Source organism: Gambusia affinis, linkage group LG12 (assembly GCF_019740435.1).
Source record: "Gambusia affinis linkage group LG12, SWU_Gaff_1.0, whole genome shotgun sequence".
NCBI classification, from domain to species: Eukaryota; Metazoa; Chordata; class Actinopteri; order Cyprinodontiformes; family Poeciliidae; genus Gambusia; species Gambusia affinis.
In genome coordinates this window covers 21,043,765-21,064,872 of record NC_057879.1, presented here as the reverse complement: position 1 = coordinate 21,064,872, position 21,108 = coordinate 21,043,765, and the positions used below count along the sequence as shown (strand labels likewise).

The 21,108-nt window shown below is 37.0% G+C and overlaps 1 protein-coding gene across 1 annotated transcript in view; it reads right to left on the bottom strand.

The window, feature by feature from the left end:
- Nucleotides 1-21,108, bottom strand: part of LOC122840852 (collagen alpha-1(XI) chain-like) — a 92,170-nt gene that overhangs the window by 47,119 nt on the left and 23,943 nt on the right. The window contains exons 5-19 of the mRNA XM_044133598.1: nt 17,544-17,672; nt 14,801-14,890; nt 14,420-14,518; nt 13,804-14,109; nt 11,466-11,531; nt 8,298-8,339; nt 7,853-7,915; nt 5,075-5,149; nt 4,592-4,675; nt 3,172-3,228; nt 2,345-2,398; nt 2,163-2,216; nt 884-937; nt 704-757; nt 45-98 (exon numbers count right to left, since the gene is read on the bottom strand). Coding sequence (XP_043989533.1) covers nt 45-98; nt 704-757; nt 884-937; nt 2,163-2,216; nt 2,345-2,398; nt 3,172-3,228; nt 4,592-4,675; nt 5,075-5,149; nt 7,853-7,915; nt 8,298-8,339; nt 11,466-11,531; nt 13,804-14,109; nt 14,420-14,518; nt 14,801-14,890; nt 17,544-17,672 — 1,281 coding nt within the window. The remainder of the gene's footprint in view (nt 1-44; nt 99-703; nt 758-883; nt 938-2,162; nt 2,217-2,344; nt 2,399-3,171; nt 3,229-4,591; nt 4,676-5,074; nt 5,150-7,852; nt 7,916-8,297; nt 8,340-11,465; nt 11,532-13,803; nt 14,110-14,419; nt 14,519-14,800; nt 14,891-17,543; nt 17,673-21,108) is intronic.

The following is a 21,108-nucleotide window of genomic DNA, read 5'->3' as shown; positions in this document are numbered from 1 at the left end:
TTTATGGGTATTTGAAAGTGATACAAGACAGGCAAAAAACTCACTCTTTGCCCGTCATCTCCTGGAGATCCTGGAGGACCAGTGGAGCCCTGTTCTCCCTGGAATAGATCACATAGGAAAAACATCAGCAAAGACTACAAATGCTGCAGTCAAAAGAGAATCTACATGCTCAATTTGTGCAGCTGAGAAACAAGATTGTAGTTTAAAGCAAAAATATGACGTTGGTCAGAAATGTGGAAAATTGAGGGTGTAAAAACGTACAACGAAAACAAGCAAAAACCGCCTTTAATCTAAAGTTGGCATGGTCACCACAATGGGCATGCACTCGCAATATATGGTTTCACTATTCATAGAGCTCTATAAGGGCCGGCCTACCTCTGTAATTATCTGGTATAGGACGAGGTTTAAAATCCCATCTAAAAATAACCGTCTGTGATCTTTGTGTCTCCGTTTGGTTTCTCTAAACTCAACATTCATCATCCGCCTCCTGGCCTGGTTGAACGCTGCTTAGGTGGATCTGAAGCTGTCCCCACCTCTCAAAATATGACAAATGGCCTAATGGTATACATGAGCTGAACATTCACATCACTCTGTGCTGATAAATCAGATGGCATTTAGAGCCCAATCAGCTTTTTATTGTAACACATAAGTCTTGATCATTGGTAATTTTAAGTAACACTAAGTTTTACTCCTTCACTCTTACCCTGTGTCCTTTCTCTCCAGGAAGACCCGGGAGGCCGTCAAAACCTCTGTCACCCTAAAGTAAATAAAAGACATATCAAGATGGTAAGTGTACCCGTCAGTAACATGATGTGAATGTGTTTAAAATTAACACTGAAAAAATGATAATTTTCTGTTTTTCTTTAGGAAAAGGGCACATTACCTTGGCGCCTGCCTCTCCTGGCATTCCTCGTGCTCCGTCAGCTCCATTACGACCCTGGAAGACACACACACATCATTTCAGTTTACCAGTTTATAGTTAAATAAACACATAGGTGCAATTATTAAATGCAGATGACTTTTTTTTTTTAAACAGGGAAAGTTTGGAACAAGTTTCCTCTCTATGTAGGCACAGATTTTAATATATTAAACTGCACTTATAGTAAAAAACAACGTTATTTACACATACGGAATAGAAAAAAGAAAACTTTTATATTTCAGATCAATCAAAATTGCCAATTAAATTGTATGAACTGGGTACAAATATTTTGTGTATCCTTCCACAAGCGTCCTTTGCAGGGAATTTGTTGCATTCCTCCAGACATAACTGGTGTAAATGAGTAAAGATATATGGGTTACCTTGCTTACAGGCACCTTTTATAGATCTACTCACAAAGATACTATGAGGCCAGGATCATGGCTTTATGATGGTCATTCCAAAACACTGAGTGAAACAAACACTTCACAGCTCATTTGGTGCTGTGCAAGGTCCTTTGTCCAAGTGGAAGGTCCATTTGTGCCTGTTTTAACTTCTTGACTTATGCTTTCAGCTGCAACATCCATATTTCTACATAATGTTGTCAGGTTTACAAGCTTCCCCCTTTTCCTCAAAATGTAATAGTGGCCATTATGGTTAAACACATTAAATGTAATTTCATCAAACCACATAACATTCATGCATCCAATGTATCCAACAGTCATTAGGGAAACCATAGTACATGTCTAAAAATTAAGTGCATGTAAATTGTAATCTGGTATTTTTTCTGTTGCTCTTGGAGAAACAGCTTCTTTATCTCTGAGTAGCTTTTCAGCATATACTTGTATGGGACTCAGTTCACCATAGATAATAACTGTAACTTTTTTCAGCCAGTATCGTTACAAAGTATTTTTTTTTTGTCCTGGGTTTGATTTTACACATTTTGCAACAAAACATGTTAGATTTTGGGACACATAACCTTTTTCTTTGTATGTGATATGTAATATCATGCCTGATCCTTTTTTTCATGATATCACATAAAAAACCCCCCCAAAAAAACAGGACTTATAAAGAGGTTTCTTAAAATACTCCCATAAGTGGGACTTAGTTTGACTCAATGTTATGTAGTGCTTCCAAAGCCATAATACCATCAACTGAACCTTCCCAAATTATGTGTATGTACATCACCACTGCAGAGCTACATTAGAGAAGATGAACCACTCAATTGATTTTAAATCACTCTTACCCTTTTTCCTGCTTTCCCTGGTAAACCAGGTGGACCCTGAAGACCTCTTGGTCCCTGTACAGATTATGTAAATGAACACTATTATTATTTGTTTTTAGAAACAGACAAACAGGAGCGACATAGATGTTGTCTTAAGTTCAAAAGTATTACTGTGAAAACCAACAAAAAGCTAGGCCTCTCACCTGCGGTCCAGAGTCACCGCTGTCACCTTTGAGTCCAGGAGCCCCAGGGGGTCCCTATGTAGAAGCAGAAAGAAGGCAATTTAAAAAGATGATAGCTGTACCCCTGAGTCATATTTCTATGTGCACAAACTCTCTAGTGCAGAAGAATTGAAGGACTCTAGTAACATAATTGTGCTGTCTGAGAACAATATGACCAAACTGAATATGTGGTTGACAATATTCATATTCATAATATAGAAATGTTCATATTCTTTCAAGCAATATTGTGAAATATCACTTGTCACAAGAAAAACATATTGTATTTCACAATAATGTGTCTTAATTTGCTAAGAGAGAGAGAAAGAGCCACACAACAGCTAATAGGAAGGTTCAAAGGAGATTTCTAGCTCTTTCTGTCATGAAACATTAGACACCTGAGATGTTGAACACATTTTAAAATGTCAACTCTATCATTCTCTTGTCTTTGCTTTAAGATTATAGTAAACATTTCACACTGCTGCTCTCTCACACAGCAGCAAGATGCCACCGTTAGTAACAATATAAAATGTGTAGGCCTATGCTAAATTACAAGATTAGGCAAGGAAAACATATGCTGAGTAATGTTTTCAGAATATTTTTTATCTTATGCTTTTCTAAAACCTGGATAACAAAAATTGGCCACAAATTTTAGGTTGGAATGTCTTTACGCAGAAAATTAAATTCTCTGTAACCTGTTATTCACAATTACGTAGTGCAATGACTTGATCTTCGAATATCTATAAATCACTGTATTTTTATCACATGGAGAACTCATTAATGGCAACACGTCAATGTATGAAGATACTCACCAAAAGTCCAGATCTTCCTGCCAAACCAACCGGCCCTGGGGGGCCTCTCATTGTTAGCTAAGGACAAATCAAAATAAAGTATAGCCCATTAGTTACTATTTAAGAACACACGTATGCATACATACATATGCATTGTCTATATATGCTGAAAGACCTGATAACCCTTTAAATCAAGGATAAGTGCCCACTTATTTAGAGATGACTTGTGTAACAATAACTAAAAATTTTTTATTTTATTTTTACGTCACATTTATGATAATTTGTCATGATTTTGATTTTTACATTTGAAAAATTTTATGTCACTTAAGGTACTCTAAATCACCCAATTACTGAAATGTCTATGAATATGTATAAAATATAAAATGTAATAATTTAACTAAGACAGTTAACCAAGAGTAAATAAAACTGCCAAAGACCAGGTTACCAATGGTTGCATAACACCTTTTAGATTTTTTTAACAACAAAAAAACATAAATTACTAGTTTTAAACAGTGAACTCAGCTTGTAAACAGTTCTTGTTAAATGTGAATTAGCAAAACTGCTGATAATACTTAACCATGTAAGATCATTCTTATAACTGCCCACAATTTAAAATAGAATAAAAGTCTAAAATTTGAAAAACAAAGATATTTGTAGGGCTTTGCTTATAATAGTTCAATAAAACCACTGAAATATTCATTTCAGCCTCTCTCAGAGCAGCATGTCTTGTTCACAGTTTACCACTTCAGCATTTTCTTCGGCTCATAGCTGACCACAGTGTGCGACAGCCAGAAATGTTGTCTGGCATTTATTTGTAGTGTGATGACACAATGATGTAAAAGAAAGAAACCTATTCATGTCCTAATTTGTACATAACTGAACACCTGGAAAGAATGAACAAATATACACTGCCTAAAGAAGTCAGAAAGAATAAATAAATACAGAAGTATGGAAAAGCATTACATTTTCTATTTACCCATGCCAAACCGAATTGTTGGCATGACAAGTTGAGTACTGAAAGGTGACAAATGCCTTCTAACCATGAATAAACTCCAGTTGTGGGAGCCATTGAGCTCAGCATACTCCTAAAGCTTTAAATATTCAGTGGTTGTGTGAGGCTTAATCATCTCCATGTGCATGACAATATATCACACACAGATGAAAGCACCCACGTTCAACCTGTTTTCAACAGTGCTACAGTTATCAGAACCACTGAGTGGGTATAAGTATCTACTGCGGCTTTGCCCACTTCTCATCCTGACCTGGGTCCAAAGCTTTGTTTCTATCCTGATTGGGACTTCTACAATGCACTCCTCCTTTACATACATGTTGAATTAAATATTTTAGCATTTAAACTAAAGAAACACATACATTTGGTGAATATTATTTGCAAGTTAAGTCACAAAGAGTTTCAGAATGAAATATTTCCATTGATACTTACTCTAGCCTGAGATAGGATGGCCTGTGCCTGAGCTTCTTGGGCTGTTATCACTGGTCCCTTATGTGCCTCACCACCCGCACGGAACTGTAGGCCACAAAAAGTAAAAGGAAAACAAAATTAAAAATAAATGGACTTGTCTTTGCTTTAACAGAATGACATATCTGATAGTGACCCCCACAGGAGGGAGTCTACTAAGCCTGTTAACCCCACACCTTTCAAGCACAAACACCAACTCTCATAAATATGTGAACATTTCAAAACCTCTGTCACTGGTTCCACTCCATCGAACTGGCTGACATTTACAAGGCCAATGATTTGTTACCTAAAGAAAATAGGCTGCCACCGCTGGCCTACTGTTTCTGCAGTGTGGTAAATTTACCCACTGAGGTAAGTTCATGCGTTATTGACTACAATTAGACTCCCGCAATATGTGAGGGAAAAAAAAAGACAACTAAAAAGTGTGCAGAAAGCAGCAGGACTTACTGGTAGCATCAGAACGGTACCTGGAGGGCCAGGGACACCATCTGAACCTGGAATACCAGGACGGCCAGGAGGTCCCTGTACAGTGAAAATGAGAGAAAATCCGATATTTCTAAAAAGGCAAAGACAGAACATCTCAAACAGCACACAATATCATGGAAGCATGTAATCATATTCATGGCTATACAAAAGACTGCAATATTAAAAGTCTGTTTAAAGTTAACGTCTGTGTGGGAAGTACTATGCAACTGAGCAGTGCATGGTAATTATCCGTTAGGCCAGGTGAAGGTACTCTAACTCGTCCCAATGTCCGCACCAGCGACTTTACCAGGTTCACCTTGTTTATACCACTTTGGATCCGCTTTTGACTTTATTTTGGTCAGTACTTAACAGATCTTTCTGCAATATATCAAATTATATTTGCCAATGCACTGACAGTTTCTGTAACATTGCATTGGTAAAGGAGTGATTGCATGTGATATGTAGTAGGCTGTCTTTTTCAGATATCATGATTTGAAACTTTGTGTTCCAGCAATTTATTTGTCTCCTTGGAAGGACTTTTGCTGTCCTGAGGACCCACATCTGCTAAAGTTCTTAGCTACCAAGATCAGAAAACTCAGGGAGATCAGTAACGGCATTGGCATGATGAAAAAAACAAAAAAAAAAACAAACAAAGATTAGTGAGAAAAATCAAATCAAAATCAACATAATCGTATGCCTCAAGTTTTTGGCGGACGATGCATACATTAGCCTTAATGGGAAGTTCATTTTATCGTTCTGTTTAGTATTTAGATGAAAAAGAATAAATTTTTAATCATCTAAAGAAAGAATGTCGCCTGCATGAGACAACTGGGTTAATAAGTCGGCTATAAATCTTAAAATGTAAAATCTTGGTAACAATGGTGGGATTATGCTGGCAGCAATACACAACCTTATTGTATGATCACACTATTCCCACAGAAACAAAAATGTTTAGAGCTCTGACAACAATCTCTTTATAGCTAGATGCAAAATGAAACAAATATTTCATTCTCTTCAGTGACAGCAGATTTTCATCCCAGAATGGTTCAGTTAGCGCCATTCATCACTCTTGGATGCGAGAACTCCAGAGCGCAAAGATAGGACCCAAACACGGAGTTTAGGGTTTCAAAACACTCCTCTTCAAACTAAGGGGTGACATCAGCATGCCACATCTGTCTTTCATATAAAGTCAGTGGTTGCCACATTCTTTTAAAAGTAACACATTGTCTGAGGTTAGCTACTTGAGGCACTCCCAGAATGTCTGTAACTAATGATATTGGTATCAATACAGAAGTTTAGATTTTTGTAAAGGAAACCGCAATAGATAAACATAAAAAAATAAACAATTCAAAACAGCTGCAAAAAAATGACTTTTATATTGAATTACAACACCAAGAGTTTGAATAAAGCCGTACACAAACATCAGAAATTAATTGAAGGCTTAAGGCAGGGCTTAATACTTTGAGAGAAACAACAATCTACTTAGCAGTCTCTCTTGTGCTGAAATCTCATCTTGGCTCTGATTGATGCCATGTGTTTCCATTCGCTTTTTTCCCAGTGTCTGAGAGTTTTCCCCATCCACAGTTGTGATCATGAGCATAGCGGCATCTAGCGTTAATGACGTCTGGAAGGGATGGGGTTTCTGAGTGCTTTGGGGAGCGAAGGCGGCATGCAGAAACTGCGTAAAGGAAACCGCAGAGAGTATAGAAACCACTCAGCTCTAATGTCCCTGTCAGTCCGCAGTGATTTCGTCCCATGAGAGGAAATAGAAGAGGGAAGACAGACTTGCTGGATGAACAAAAACGATTTTTTTTTTATCACTCTGACTCAGTGAAACAATAAAACTTTTGTACTAGTGAAAGCTGTTGAACAAACTAGCAAATGGCCCATTTGTTCCGCAGGTTTCCTTTCAGAAAGAAAATAGTTTTTTACTGGCAGTTTTGGGGGAAGCAGGATCATGCTTTGTATCATCAAGTAAACCAAATATATGATCAGATTTAAATAGAGATGCAAAGAAAAGTAATTTCAGGGATTCTGCATATTTTAAAGAAAACTTCTGTAGCAATCCTACTGATCAGCAACACAGCTGATTTTTTTCAAACTTTCCATAGACTGATTGCATACCAAACTGCAGTATTTTTTCCAAGTCATTGTTGTGGTTTATCAAAACTTTCTTCACAGAACAGCAGTTAATTTAATTCAGGAATTTCATAAAACAAGTGCAGTAAACCACAAAATGCTATTACGAAAGAACCTGGCTGTTCAAAGAGTGATCCATCGAAACATTTTTCAAGGAAAGCTTAGTGGAAGGAAAAAGTGAGGCAGAAAAAGATTCCTATGCAACACGAGTAACCACCTTGGGAGGATTGTATTGTGAAGCCCCTTCAAGGCATCAGGGTAGATTCACAACTCTTGGACTGCAGCAGGATATTGGTTACAGGTGCTACATTACTTGCGTTAATCCAATCCTCTACTAGAGACGACATCAAAAGAGTCTCATCTGGGCCAAAAGCTGCACATCCTTTCAGACAAAAGAACACTTTTAATTTTATTTGTGATTAAAGCTTCTAGATTAAAGATTTGGTTTCAAATATTTCCACTCTCCATCAAAAGTAATTTGGAAACTGGACTGCTTGCTTCTAATGACTTGTAATCTAATTTCAAAACATAGACGTTTCCTTTACACCATCATAAAGAGAGAAAAAAGTGTTTCTAACTCAGCTGCAATAAACGGTAAAATGGAGTCTAGCACTCACTCACCCTCTCACCAGGATCTCCTGGAGTACCTGGGGGTCCTTGCAATCCTGGGTTACCAGGAACACCCTGAAAGCAAACGTGAATACATTTAGCATATTACCCCAAAACCACTGCTAACCAGCATTTCCAACACAGTCAGCCCACCAAAGCGCCACATGCAGAGGCCAACAGAGACAGAGGCAAAGCCATCATTATGAAATAAATAAACCTCAAAAAAAGTAAGCCCCCCACCTCACCACGAACCCCTCCACCCCATGTCTTTCCCCAACATGCACAGAGTCACAGACATACACACTTCCATGCACAAATACACATTTTGACAGTTTGTCTCAACTCAAGCTCTGCTGACAATCCATGCTGACGTTCTTTCCATAAAAACATTTTTCCCTCTTTAGCTGTTCTCCATCTGTGAACGGCAGACAGGAGTGTGGGAGAATGTGATACTCACTGCTGGGCCAGGGGCTCCTTGGGGTCCTTCTAAAAGCATCCCCTGCAAAAGGAAGAAAAAAAAGAGGGAATACAGTAGCATTAATGGCAGCCTGTAAATCAAGAGACAATTAAGAGTAAGGGGCATAGGAACTTTGCATTCTTTTGGCTTAAGGCTAAAAAGTTTATTTGCTAAAGCCTCAACATGGTTACACAAATGAAGTTATCTGATTTATTTGTTTAAACAAAAGTGGTACAACTGCAATCACAGCCAATGTAAAAGCATCTAAAGCCCTTTTTAGGGATTTGTACGTTTTTGTTGCATCTCACTATTGAGAATGATAGACAGAAGTAACACAGTCAGCTTGAATTCAGATGAAAATTAACTGAATTCAAAAGGCGTTTAAACTAAGTAAGAAAAGCTATATATTCCTGAGAAAAATCTGTTGAGGATCTGATTTCCTTTAATAGACTTTTATATTTTTGAGATGATTTAAAGCCACATACTTTAACTTTTGGCATCTCTCTTTCAATAAAGAATTAGGTTAGTGCCAACCGTATTTTCCTAAAGCATCAATACAATTTCATCTCAGTTTTTCAGCATGTGTACAAAGTTGATCATTTAAAGGATATGTTATGTGATTTAAATTAGTGACAGGAATCTGGAACCAATTTTATACCTGATTAGCCCTGACTGATGACTACAAATGTGTTAAAGTCAAATGTGATCAAATTCCTGTCAGTAAATGGAAATCTAATAGCAGACAGGTTGTGGTAACTGCCATGGACTTTGTTTAAAATAAACATATTTACTGTGGAAGCAGTTTGCGTTTCATTCAAGAGGTTACTTTTAAGCAGACAGTGACCTTTCTGCAATTAACAAGAAGGCTTAATGAAAAGTGTAAGGTTTCTCTGTTAAATCCTCTTATTGTGTAATGGGACCTGTGGTGTCTGGAAATCCTTTTGGAAAATCTTAGGATTAAGGTAAGGGTCTACATTATCTTTTTAGTAAAGCTTACTATGAACTTGTAAAGAGAGGTCAACAAAAAAAAAATCAAAGCTTAATGAAGATCAGAAATCAGACACAGAACTGTGGATGCACGGCTACACCAAACTGCTAAGTGTTATTGTCAGACGTTATTAGGTGTTATCCCCTTTGTATTTAGTTGGGCAAGACTAGCTAAGCATTGAAGATAGAAATTTACCCCGAAGCTAATTGTCAAGTGTGTTTACCTTGTGGAAAAACTAAAACTATTTTGACTTTGTAACAATTAAATAAATAAATAAATAAATCTTAATAATTTAAAAAGGAGAAAAATAATAGTCATAAATGTAATTAGTGCAACAAAACAATATTAATTTAAGACCTATATCAATACTCCAACTTGTAAAATTAGTTCTTATGTACAATATCTAGGGTTATTTTATCTAAGAAGGGAACAAAAGCCTTTGTTTCCACAAATCCAGAACAAACTTCCAGAGAACCGAAAAATCGCTGAAACATTTTAAATCAAGAGTATAAACCTACCAGTTTAGAGTTGCTATTGAACCATAATGAATTAAACATTGATCAACATTTTGATTTGTATGATTATGGTGATGGGACTCATCAATATGTAATGTTTGTTCAAATGTTGACTGTATGGTGTTTTCTTTCTAACTTTGTAACTTTGTGGTTTTGTTATATAAAGCACTTTCAACAGCCTTGCTGTTGAAATTTGCTATACAAATAAGTGTGATTGACTGATTTTTTTAGCATTATCTATCCATCAGCGTGCATTTCGTCTCCATGGAAACCAACTGCTGTGTTTGGCAACAGTCTACACCATGTTACATTCTGGTATTAGCTCAGACATCAAACACAGCATCATTATATATGCTTCACAGTAAAACCACAATTATTAGTTCATAGTTGGATTCTGAGATGTTGATGTATGCTTCCTGCTAGTTGTTGTTAATTCATCAATGATGATAATGCTTAGCTCCAACATTAATCATAAAGACAAAGTACAACAACACACATCATGGAGTATATTTAAACTATAGCAGGCTGCATAAAGCTTTTATCAAATCAATGCATCACTTGTAGTTGAAGCTCTTAGTTATATCTAATAAACACAAAGATGAGCTCCCTTTCAACCTTTTTTTTCTACCTCTCATCGATGCAGATGAGATGTGACTTTTGTTTTTTGCTCTGCCCTGCAAACTACTATTGCATAGTCAAAAGCACACATTAATACTAAATAAATACATACTAAAAGTTAAAATGGTCTTGGGAAAAGGGGGCGAAACACTCCCTCATTGCACATTATCTTCATAGTTCTACGGTTATAAAATTCTCAGGGTGAAATACATCAGTCAGAAAAAACCACCAGCATTTTGTAATTAGAAAAAACCACAGCAGAGGCATTCCACCACAACTGACTTATGGCTTAGGTCCAGTGTTGTCTTGGACTTCAGAGCAACTCCTCCAATGTGTTTTAATAGTGAGGACTGAGCAGCAAAAGTAGCATGGCCCTGTGAGTTTCCATCAGCTGATTCCACTGACAATCTTTTATTGCTACATTAGAAACCTAGAGTTGCACAATCAGCATAACATAAAATATGCTGATCATTGTGGCACTGCTGATGCCTCACTTAACCCACTTTTGCCTCATTCGTGCTTTCACAGATTCCTCAGAGAACCCCAGACAATGTCAAAACCTGGCTTAAAACCTTTTGTGAAAGTGGCCATTTATGCTCTTTCACACAAACTGAACTATTTTTTTTTTTTTGACATTTTTATATAAAATGGATTCCTACCGGAAAAAGCTCAGGTGGCTTTATCTTCCCAATCATATCCAGATTTTGGAATTGTCACCAGCTGTTTGAGTCATGCTGACTAAATGTGTCTTGGACAGATTGTGCAAATTTGGAAAAATGCCCGCTAAAATTTCCAAATTTGGCCTTGGTAGAGCTAATTGTAATGACTATATTTTAGTGAATGCACCAGGTAAGGCAGTCAGATATTGGCTAATGCACATAAGGAGATTCAAAGGAGATTTCCATCTGCAACAAGGATAGCTTGTTTCACGTCATTTAAATTGGAGCAATTATAAGCACAAATCATTTCGGGCATCTAATTTTTCAACATAGATGTCGTAAACTTGAAAAAAAAAAAAACATGAAGAAAAATTTGAGATATACTTACAGGCTCAATGACTGCAGGTTCACCCTTCTCTCCTTTTTGTCCCAAGTAATTGTGTCCCCCACTCACCTGAAGATGTAGAACAAATAATATGAATCCTTAAAGCCATAATAACGCTACAATATTTACAGCAAAAAAAGTGTGGTTAATGAAGTTTAATAAGCAAAACACATTTTTCTCCCTATTTGAAAAATTAATCTAAGTTCCTTAATTCTGGAGAAACTTGATACGTCTCTTTATTAGGCATCTATATGTTGTGTGTTTGCAAAAAGAAGTGTATAACAGTTCCAAAATGGAAAAAAAGGACTCCACCTGTGCACTAATATAGGAGTTGTTCCCTGAAACTATAAATACAAAGATTTCAGAAGAAAAGAATTCATGAAGAGACCACAGTTCTGAGTCCAAACCTTAACACAGTCAAGAGCGCATGCAGGACAAAGAAAAGAATTTAAGTTTGTCCCAAGCTGAAAGATCCCAGCTCAAAGCTCAGATAAAGACCATGTCACCTCCTGATTCTGCAAATTTGGATCTTCAGTGAATGAAAGAATAAACATCAGCTCAGCAGAATTTTCACAGAATGCAAAAACAGCTTTGATGGAGACAAAGAAAAACCTAACAATTGCCAAGAACTGAGTCATTAAATAAAGCACACAGATTATCGCTAGAGTATCCAGGAAAAGGCCTGGGTCTGATAAACAACAGAGGCCTCTCGGGTGGAAAGGTTACAAAGAGCATGCTAATTGCTGACAGGTGTTTATCTGGAAAAGACAAGGTCTGTATTTGTTGAAGCTTAAGTATATTTGAACATCTGGCTTGTAAGTGTAAAATGCTGAGCTTAAGTCATTGAAAATGACAAAAAAACAGAAGCTGCCCCTTAACCACCCTAATAAGTTAATACAACACTGGTTGGTGACCAAGACTGACCAATTTTTCGTCTAAATGCGTGATCTTTTTCCAGTCAGTGAACACACCATACAAAGCTCTACCAGACTATAAGAACATCCCTTTTAGGTGTGGATGACTCTCTTAAGACTTGAGGTTTTCAGTATTAGCTAGTTTCTTAAGAATAAATTCAAAGGAAATATAGACATGAAATATGGAACTGAATATTTATTAATAAGAGACATGAATGTGGGTCACTCAGGCCAGGCTGTAACAGTGAGAGGAAGGGAGACTTTTAGAAGCAGGTATGTGAACTCCATTTTAGTTTTACTTATTCATTTTTTTCTTCTTCAAAATTTTGCGCCACTAGTAGCCTTTACAGAGAGACAGACATGCAGAAAGGTCTCAAGCTCAGAAACCACCCAGTGATAGTTGCGTTTACCCTCTGTATACTCCAGCGCCAAAACATGCACAGACTCTAAAGCATTATTTTTGTTACATTTAGTCAGGTCCTGTTGACCAACATTTTAATCAAACAAGTAAAAAACAAAACAACCAAACACACAGATATCTGTTGCCGATTCTGCTTTGATGAATAATTTAATTTAACAAGTTATTGTACACACAATCTTCCTGAGTACAATATTTTTGTTCTTTTTTCTGACTTTATGTAAAGCATGTACAAGTTTACAAGCTTCACTTTATGTGACTCTTGTAAACATGTAAACAAGCTTCACATGTTTGCATGTGAAGCTTTGTTTCACATGTAAACAGAGCTTTGTTTACATGTGAAAAATATTCGAACTGAAGCATATTTAGATTAAATAATCTGAAAGCATTAGTTATACAGGCACAAAATGAATTCATTCAATCAAACATGCTCTGGAATGGAAGCACTGACTTCTCCAGTGTAAAAAAGTTACCTAAAAACACAAAAGCAGTAGCACCACTGTCTGTGCTGACATAGAACGTAGAACAAATGTTTCTTTTGTTCTATGTCTTCTGAGTACCAAGAATAGACCAGCCCCATGCTCTAATAACAGTTGAGATGTTACTCCACTCCCTAATTAAGCTTCAGGCTAAGCAGTTTTCTGTTGGTCTTCCTGCAATATAGGACAATAAATCAACAGACCAGTTTTGCTACCCAGATATGGCACACACATGCACAGTCAGGTCTGGATGCCACAATAGAAATGTTGCAATCAGAACAAGTGTTTCTATCCACGCTGCACAGGTTATCAAGCAGCATAAACCACTTCTCATTCAGACTATAAATGTATTTGGATAGACCTGAATATGATCAGAATATTTTGATTTACATGACTCATTTGCCTATGGGTAAATATTAGAAGGTCACATCTTTACAAAAGCAGGAGATCAGAAACCAGACGCAATTCTGATCAGCACATTCATACAAACACTTCTAGCTTTTTCCATATTAAGTCAGGTAACCACTTACACTGATATCTGTCTCTGCTGGAACACCAGGACCGATCTCATCCTCATACACTTCGGGGGTCGGCTTTGCATTGGTGGTACCATAATCGTCGTAATCCACATAAGTGCCATAGTCATAGGGTTTCTCCACAAACTCTTTGGTGTCATATTCCTTCATGTCGTATTCCTTAAACTCTTTCACATCCGTTTCAGGTTGCACCTTCACTGGTGGGTCCACTGGAACAGCACTTTCAACAGCAACAGTGGGGTCCACTCCAACCTCATCCACACCGATGACATAATCCTGCCCTATTTCAGCATCGTAAGTCTGAGATCAGAAGTGGGGAGACATGGAGGATTTGTTAGTGCAAAAAGTAATTTTTTTTGCAGGTTTACTGATTGCTTCATTAAGGAAACACCAGTAATAAACTAGTCAAACAGCTTCATTATTTCCAGCAAAAGTTGCTTTCCGCAGTCACTCCAATTTAGGTATATTTCTGTAGATTACATGTAGATTCCCTCTCGATATCACATGCTGCTCAATTGGGTCCCAACCCCACTTTATGAATAATGACATGTTTGTTTGTTAAATGGATAACTCTGAAGCAAGTCAAAGAAAAATAAAGTAGTAGAGTTACCTCGCCTTGTCTGGAAGTCTCTGTCGGAGGATCAGGCTTACTCCCATACACCTCGGTGTACTCATACTCGTTAGTGTAATATTCTCCACCAGCATTTGTCTAAAGGAAGAGATAGTTAAAAAAATAAAGTCAGAGTTGAGGGCAATATCTGCTCAACAAGTTACAGAATATCCCTTCCCACCAGGTAAAAAGGAACAACTTTTAGAATGTTAATTTTTACAAAGATGTTTAGGTTGGCATGAAGGAAAAAAAAACGACCCAAAAATACAATAAATTATTCAATTTAGAAAGCAAAGGGAACCCAATGAAGAATTTAAATGACCCAAAATACTAAGAACTATACAACCAATCATGATAGTTGTATAGGTAATCAAGATTTACCTCAGTCTTTGCTCCTGATGTAGGCGGAGCATCAGTGGTTACCTCCCCTTCACCGTATTCATATAATTCACCGTAGTCGTAGACCGGGTACTGTAAGAACCAAAAGATGATGCTACAGCATGAAAGCAAAATCATAATATGCATAAGACTCTGTTTTCTAAACAGTCTGGACCTCATATTTAAACAACATAAAGTAAATATGTACCATGGCAATTAAAGAACAAGGGGCCAAATTTCAAATCAATATTAAAAATAACCCCAAAAAATATCAGTTTTATGTATGCATGAGTGCATTTCCCAATTTTCCAAATCATTCTGACCTTATTTACCTGTAAACTTATAAGGTGTAAAATGCCTTAAACTCTACTTTCACCCTCCCAGTTTTGATCAGTGAGTATCGCAGTAAGTCTTTTGATTTAATAATTAATCTTATGCAGTGAGCCTTTTATTACGTCTTCATTTTTTATTGCTCTAACTATAAAAATAGCTATGATATATTATGATATATTAGTAAATATGCTATATAGTACAAGTCTTTTAAAGAACCATTCGTGACAATTACAAGTGTTTTTGTGGACAAAATTAAGCAGCAACAGCAGAAAATTGTTACAGGGTTTATTTGAGCACTTTTTCATTAACTAAAGGTTAGACTTAAAGAAAATGTCAATTCAGTTTAATACATATTTACATTTTCTAAAGAAGATAAGGTACCCTTAGAGATTCTGCACAGTGATTTCACCTCCATGCAGAAAAGCCTGGTTTGAAAATTGGACCTACGACCTTCCTTTTGTAAAGGCAGCATTTGAGATGACTGTGTCACTGAACAGCCCAGTTCATCATGACTGAGGAGAAAAAAATGTAATCAAGTACGACAACTTCTTTCCAAAGACACAGACTGTTGTAATTTTTATTTTTGTTAACATGTGGAATACAGAAATAATTTTGCTTCTGAAAAAGAAAAAAAAGAAGACTGGAGTCCTTTTTGTCTCTACAGTCTTCAGCATTTCATATCCATTGTGTTTCATTCGCTACACTGATTTAAGTGCCTCTACCTCAAAAATTCATAGATACATATAAACACATATCTGAGTTGCTTTTTAAGAAACACCCACTAGTCTCTGCCAGAAGCACAGAGGACCAATATATAATGATGTAAAGCGTCTTCCTTGGTCCTTTGTGAATAAAGGTTTATTGTCATTATCCAAACAGAGGCAAGGTAGATTATAATAACAGAGCAGCTCCTGATATGCAATACCCAATCAGCAAAGGGATAAATATCAGCCTCTAGGCAGCTGCTAAGCTCATAAAAATTATACAAGTTTCGACGTTGGCCTCAATTATGCGGTCTGGAGGGGGAAAGGTCATATAAAAGAAGTCCTGGCCTTAGCATCCAGACAGGCTCAGAGGGAAACAAAGAGTATTTATTCATGATGTTGAAGTACGTGGACTAAGCTAAATGGATTTACAATAGGGCGGACTGAAAATCATAAATAGATGTGTTTTCTCATAAAAATGTGGCTCTTACTTTCTCCTCCTCCTTTGGCCCAACAGCTGATCCTGCATGGTGAAGTAAGTCACCAAGGAAGCTTCATGAGATAAAGCATCTCCAAAAGAAGTTTTGTTCACAATTACTTTGAAATGCTTCAGGCTTTTTCATTACAAAAACAACAGCTACATTGTGGAATTTATTTTTTAGCTTATAGAGAGTCAGCAAGTTTAACAAACTGAGCTGGAATGTAGGAAGAACATTCCTGTCTTAACTGTACAGAATACGCCAATAAATAAACCAGATTTATAATGTCCTTGAAGCCAAACTGTTCCCTGCTGTCTATTTGGAATTGACAACCTCCTTGTGTTGGCTCAGAAAAGTAACTTGATGATGAAGCAATATTTTCCAGTGCTGGTACCCTCTATTTTGCCAATAGTTTTGAATAAAGAACAGGCTTCTCTTCTTTTTTGTTTTGAACCAAAAGTCTGCTTTTCCAGGTATTGGAAGTAGTCGGGGAAGGAAAAGCTTAAATTTCCCTGTGAGTCTGGGCAGAGCCTGCTGAACTCGTTAGTGATATAAATCTCGGGGCCACTCCAAAGTAGGCTAAGACTTTGAGGCAGGAAAAAATAACAAGTTTCCAAAATGAGTTCATCAGTTATTTAATGCAAAACTGAAGGAAAATATCAACCATAAGATAAAACTGTAAAAGAGCACAAAGCGTAAAGATGAGAAGAAACCAAAGCCTTTACACAAATCTGCCTAAAAGACTGTGAGGGATGTTTTGGAGACAGTACCAATAAAACTTTCATTTCAAACCCAGGCATGTATTTTGATATGTCATTGTTTTTTCCACCAATAAAACACAGACTGGAGAAAAAGACAGATTTGACAGTTTTCCTCAAGCTTTTCTCAAGTTTTCTGTCTATAGCTGCAGGATTTTTTGACATGCCACAAATTGAAGGATATATGTGAAGATGGTTAAAAAAGCACCTAGTTTATTTTTTTTTTTCTTTCAGTCATCTGCAAAGACCCCCCGGAAAAAAATAAATAAATCATGGGATGATCAGTGAGCCAAGCTTTCTGCTTATTTTGTCCTTTGTTATCTTTTCTGTCCGTGCCATATGCACGTAAGAGAATAAAAAATTATCCTGCCTACAACTCCCAACTGCCACACTTCTTCCTGACATCTTCTTTCTATAGGACTCTGTTATGATTCTGATCCATATTTTAACAAATCAAACCATAGACGCTGACCTCTTCCTCTGGTTCCTGGGCCTGCGGAGTGTCATGGTGGCTGGGTGTTCCACAGTCGGGGCTGTAGTGTTCACAGTAGTCATAGGCGGCTCTGGGATCTGACAATATCAAAAGCTGCTGAATGTCACCCTAGAGAAAAAAGGAAAAAAAAATAAGAGAGAGAGAGGTGAGCCAGTGGAGGCGTGTAAAAAATTCCCACATAAAGGTTATTATTTATCCTCTGTGGCTGCAAAGTTAAACAAGGAGTCTGTTGGTTAATTTACAGCTAACATCCAACAGAAGGCTGTGAGATGGTCTGTGGTGTCATTTATTTCATTTTCTTCTCAGAAATGTGTTTTTTCCAATTTGGTTTGGTTTGGAAAATGAATTCAACATGGAGCTTTGAGCTTTAGCCACGTCAGCTACACGAGAAATAAGTTAGAGGCAAAAATGAGTGAAAAACCAAAAGACTTTATTTCTACTCCACACACAATTCTAATATTGTTTTAAACTGAGTTCATACATGGATAAACTTGTTGGGACTGAGTGAATATCCATGATAATAATAGGAATGCTGCAGTTACCATTCCTGTTACCATTAAGGATTGGTAACTGCATCAGGAAAAGCAAAATAAAAAAAGAAATACACATCAGACTATTATCCTTTTCCCTATTTTGATTGGTACAGTAAGTCCTAGAATATGCTTTGAAATGTATAAAAAAAAAATCAACATTTGTTATGTTACAACAACTTTACAAAAGGTGGATCTATCCTTTTGCTTTTATTTCACTTCCGATTTGAACATCTAGAAACTAAATTATTAGAAAATGCAACTTTTTCAAAATAGATCAAGGTCTGAATTTGGAGAATCAAGTGTCAAAATGTCTCTTTGGCTCTTTGACTCTAAATTTAAACAATTTCACTGAACCTCAGGATGTGATGCTGGAATGTGAACCTCAGTGAATGACTTTTCCAGCTTCTGATTGGTTTACGTCGCAATATTAGCCTGTATCTAGTTTCATCCATCTTCCCATCAACTATGTTCAGTTTAAGTGTTCCTGCTCCAAAAAGTCTTGATGCTGCCACCACCAAGTTTCACCAAAAGGGATTTGAACTTTTCTGCCACACATAGAGTTGTGATTGTTGGTCAAAACATTCCTTTTAAGTCTTTTCCCAGGTTAGATGTGTAGCTGTTTTGGTTGCTTTGCAGTGTCGACATAATATTCTCTTCCTGGTTGATGGACCGAAGAAAGAATGACCAATTAGATGTACAAAAAACTAATTTTAGTTTTTCCACAATTTTATCACTGACATCTGTTCCTGGTTTCTATTGTGCAGATTGTTCACTAATGTTTTCTAAAAATATCTCTGAGGCCTTCACAGAACAATTACCCTCAAGGGGGTTTATTAGCTGATTAGGAGACTTTTAAAGGCAGTTGGTCCCATTGGATTTTAGTTTGGGATTTCTATTAGCAAAACACTTTGAAAACATGTCAATTTTCTCTCTCTTCAAAATTGGATGATTGTTTTATGTTGGTGTGCCACATAAAATTCCAATAAAGTAAATTTTATGTCTGTAATGTGATGAAATGTGAAACAGGTCAACAGAAAAGGAACTGTTCATTGTTGCATGGCTCCTGGTCAATCCTTGAATGCCTCATTTCATTTCAGCCCAGTCTGCTCTGACTGGTCAGCCTACTGTAGGAGTATAGCCAGCTGTACTTTCTCTCTTTGACTTGTGCCAAATTAGCCACTGGGGAATCATCACTGAAATGCGTATCACAGGCATGCAGTTTAGATAAGTACAGTTACAGGAGAAAATCCGGAACTGCCGCACGAAAGATCTGATTCACAAATTCAGAAGCAATGATTCAGTCGGTGATGATAACTGCCTCTGACATGGATTTTTTGACTTTGCTGCTCCACCGACACATGCATCAAAAGCTATAAAATGCTGAAGAAAAAAGTGGAAAACTCGGAAAGCGTAACAGGGATTCTTTCATGCCAATAAAGTGTGCTCCTGTTCCCTTTGGCTTCACTGCCCAAGGTCTTCACCAGCATGACGGTAATAAAACGAGACAATAAAAAAATAAGGCGGATGTCAAATACTAAACACAGTAGTCTCTTGACTTTTAATTAGATCAAGCTTTATAGATTGTGTCTAGGCTGTAGGGGAGACTGAAAGCTTTTTAAAAGAACTATTCTACACTTACCCTTACTCCATCATTAAGGTTGGCAAGCCCCTACACTCACCAGACAAAAATCCAAAGTCTGTACTTATCTGAAGCCGTCTGTTTTTCATGAGCCTATGGAAAAGGAAATTAGATCTCCTCTCCCAACTGTTAGAAAGGCATATTTTCCATGATAGTATCATGAGGATTTACAGTAAAACCGGGATGTGCTTTGCCTTCAATCTTAAGAATGCTATTAATATCCATCTACCTTTTTCAGATCTTTTGGATTCCACCTAAGTGATAAAAATGTGCAAAATAACTCTCGGAAAGCAAAGAGAGGACACGGTCCGGGTGGCCTCTTTAGGAGGAAGCATATACATGCAGAGTGCATTAAATTACGGGAGGCAACATCTGTATAAGCTTAGATCTCTGGAACACATTAAATAGCCATCGCTCTGCACTCACATCATATGTAACCAGTAAACCTGAGTAGTGTTAGGCCAGCTTAAACTAAACACGGATTCATTAAGCCTTTGGGTTTATGCAGGGGTAGTCAGTTCAGATCAGCCTTCTTCGGTTGAAAACAGATGTGTCATTTTATCACTTTAATCCTTCACGTTACTTTACAGTTCAGCAGTCTCTTTGTTGTATGATTGTTTATGAATTTGTATTGTTAAAGTGCTATACATTTTAACAGTAACAGTTAGTCACATTAAGGAAAAATTCAATGTATTTGTATTTTTTCTAAATGAAAAATCAAGAATGTTTCCCCAAGGGTTGCAATGTATTTAGCTCCATAAACTCCAATAAACTCTGCCTTACTTCCTAGTGCCTGCTGAAGAAAAGCATCCCCACAGAATAATGCTGCCACCACCCTGGTTCATGTTGGGATGGTGTGTTAAACATTGTGTTTTTAGTGTGAACTTTGTTCCTTTGATTTGTCCTCTGAAGGGTTTTTGGAAAATTGTAAATCGGGTATCTTTTGAATCTTTGTCAGGCATCCATAAATGTGATGGCCTGTGTGACTGATAGTTATCCTGTCAACAGATTATTCTACCTGGGTTATGAATCTCTGCAGCTCCTGTTGAGTAACCATGGGGATCCTGGCTGCTTTTCTGATGAATGCTCTCTTTCTTGGCCTGTTGGTTTAGGTGGACGGACATGTCTTAGTAGATTTACCACTGTGTCCTTCCTTTTCCACTTTGTGATGATGGATTAAGCCGTGCTCTAAGATGTTCCAAGATTGGGATAAAATTTTATAAACATAACCACAGCTACAATGGCTGTCTTTCTTGAGATTCATGATGCTGATTTTTTAGTAATGTTTTCTATGATACTTCTCACAAATTTATAGCACAGCTGAAATTAGACTGAGGAATAATTTTCCACCAACGCATAGCTTATTTTTGAA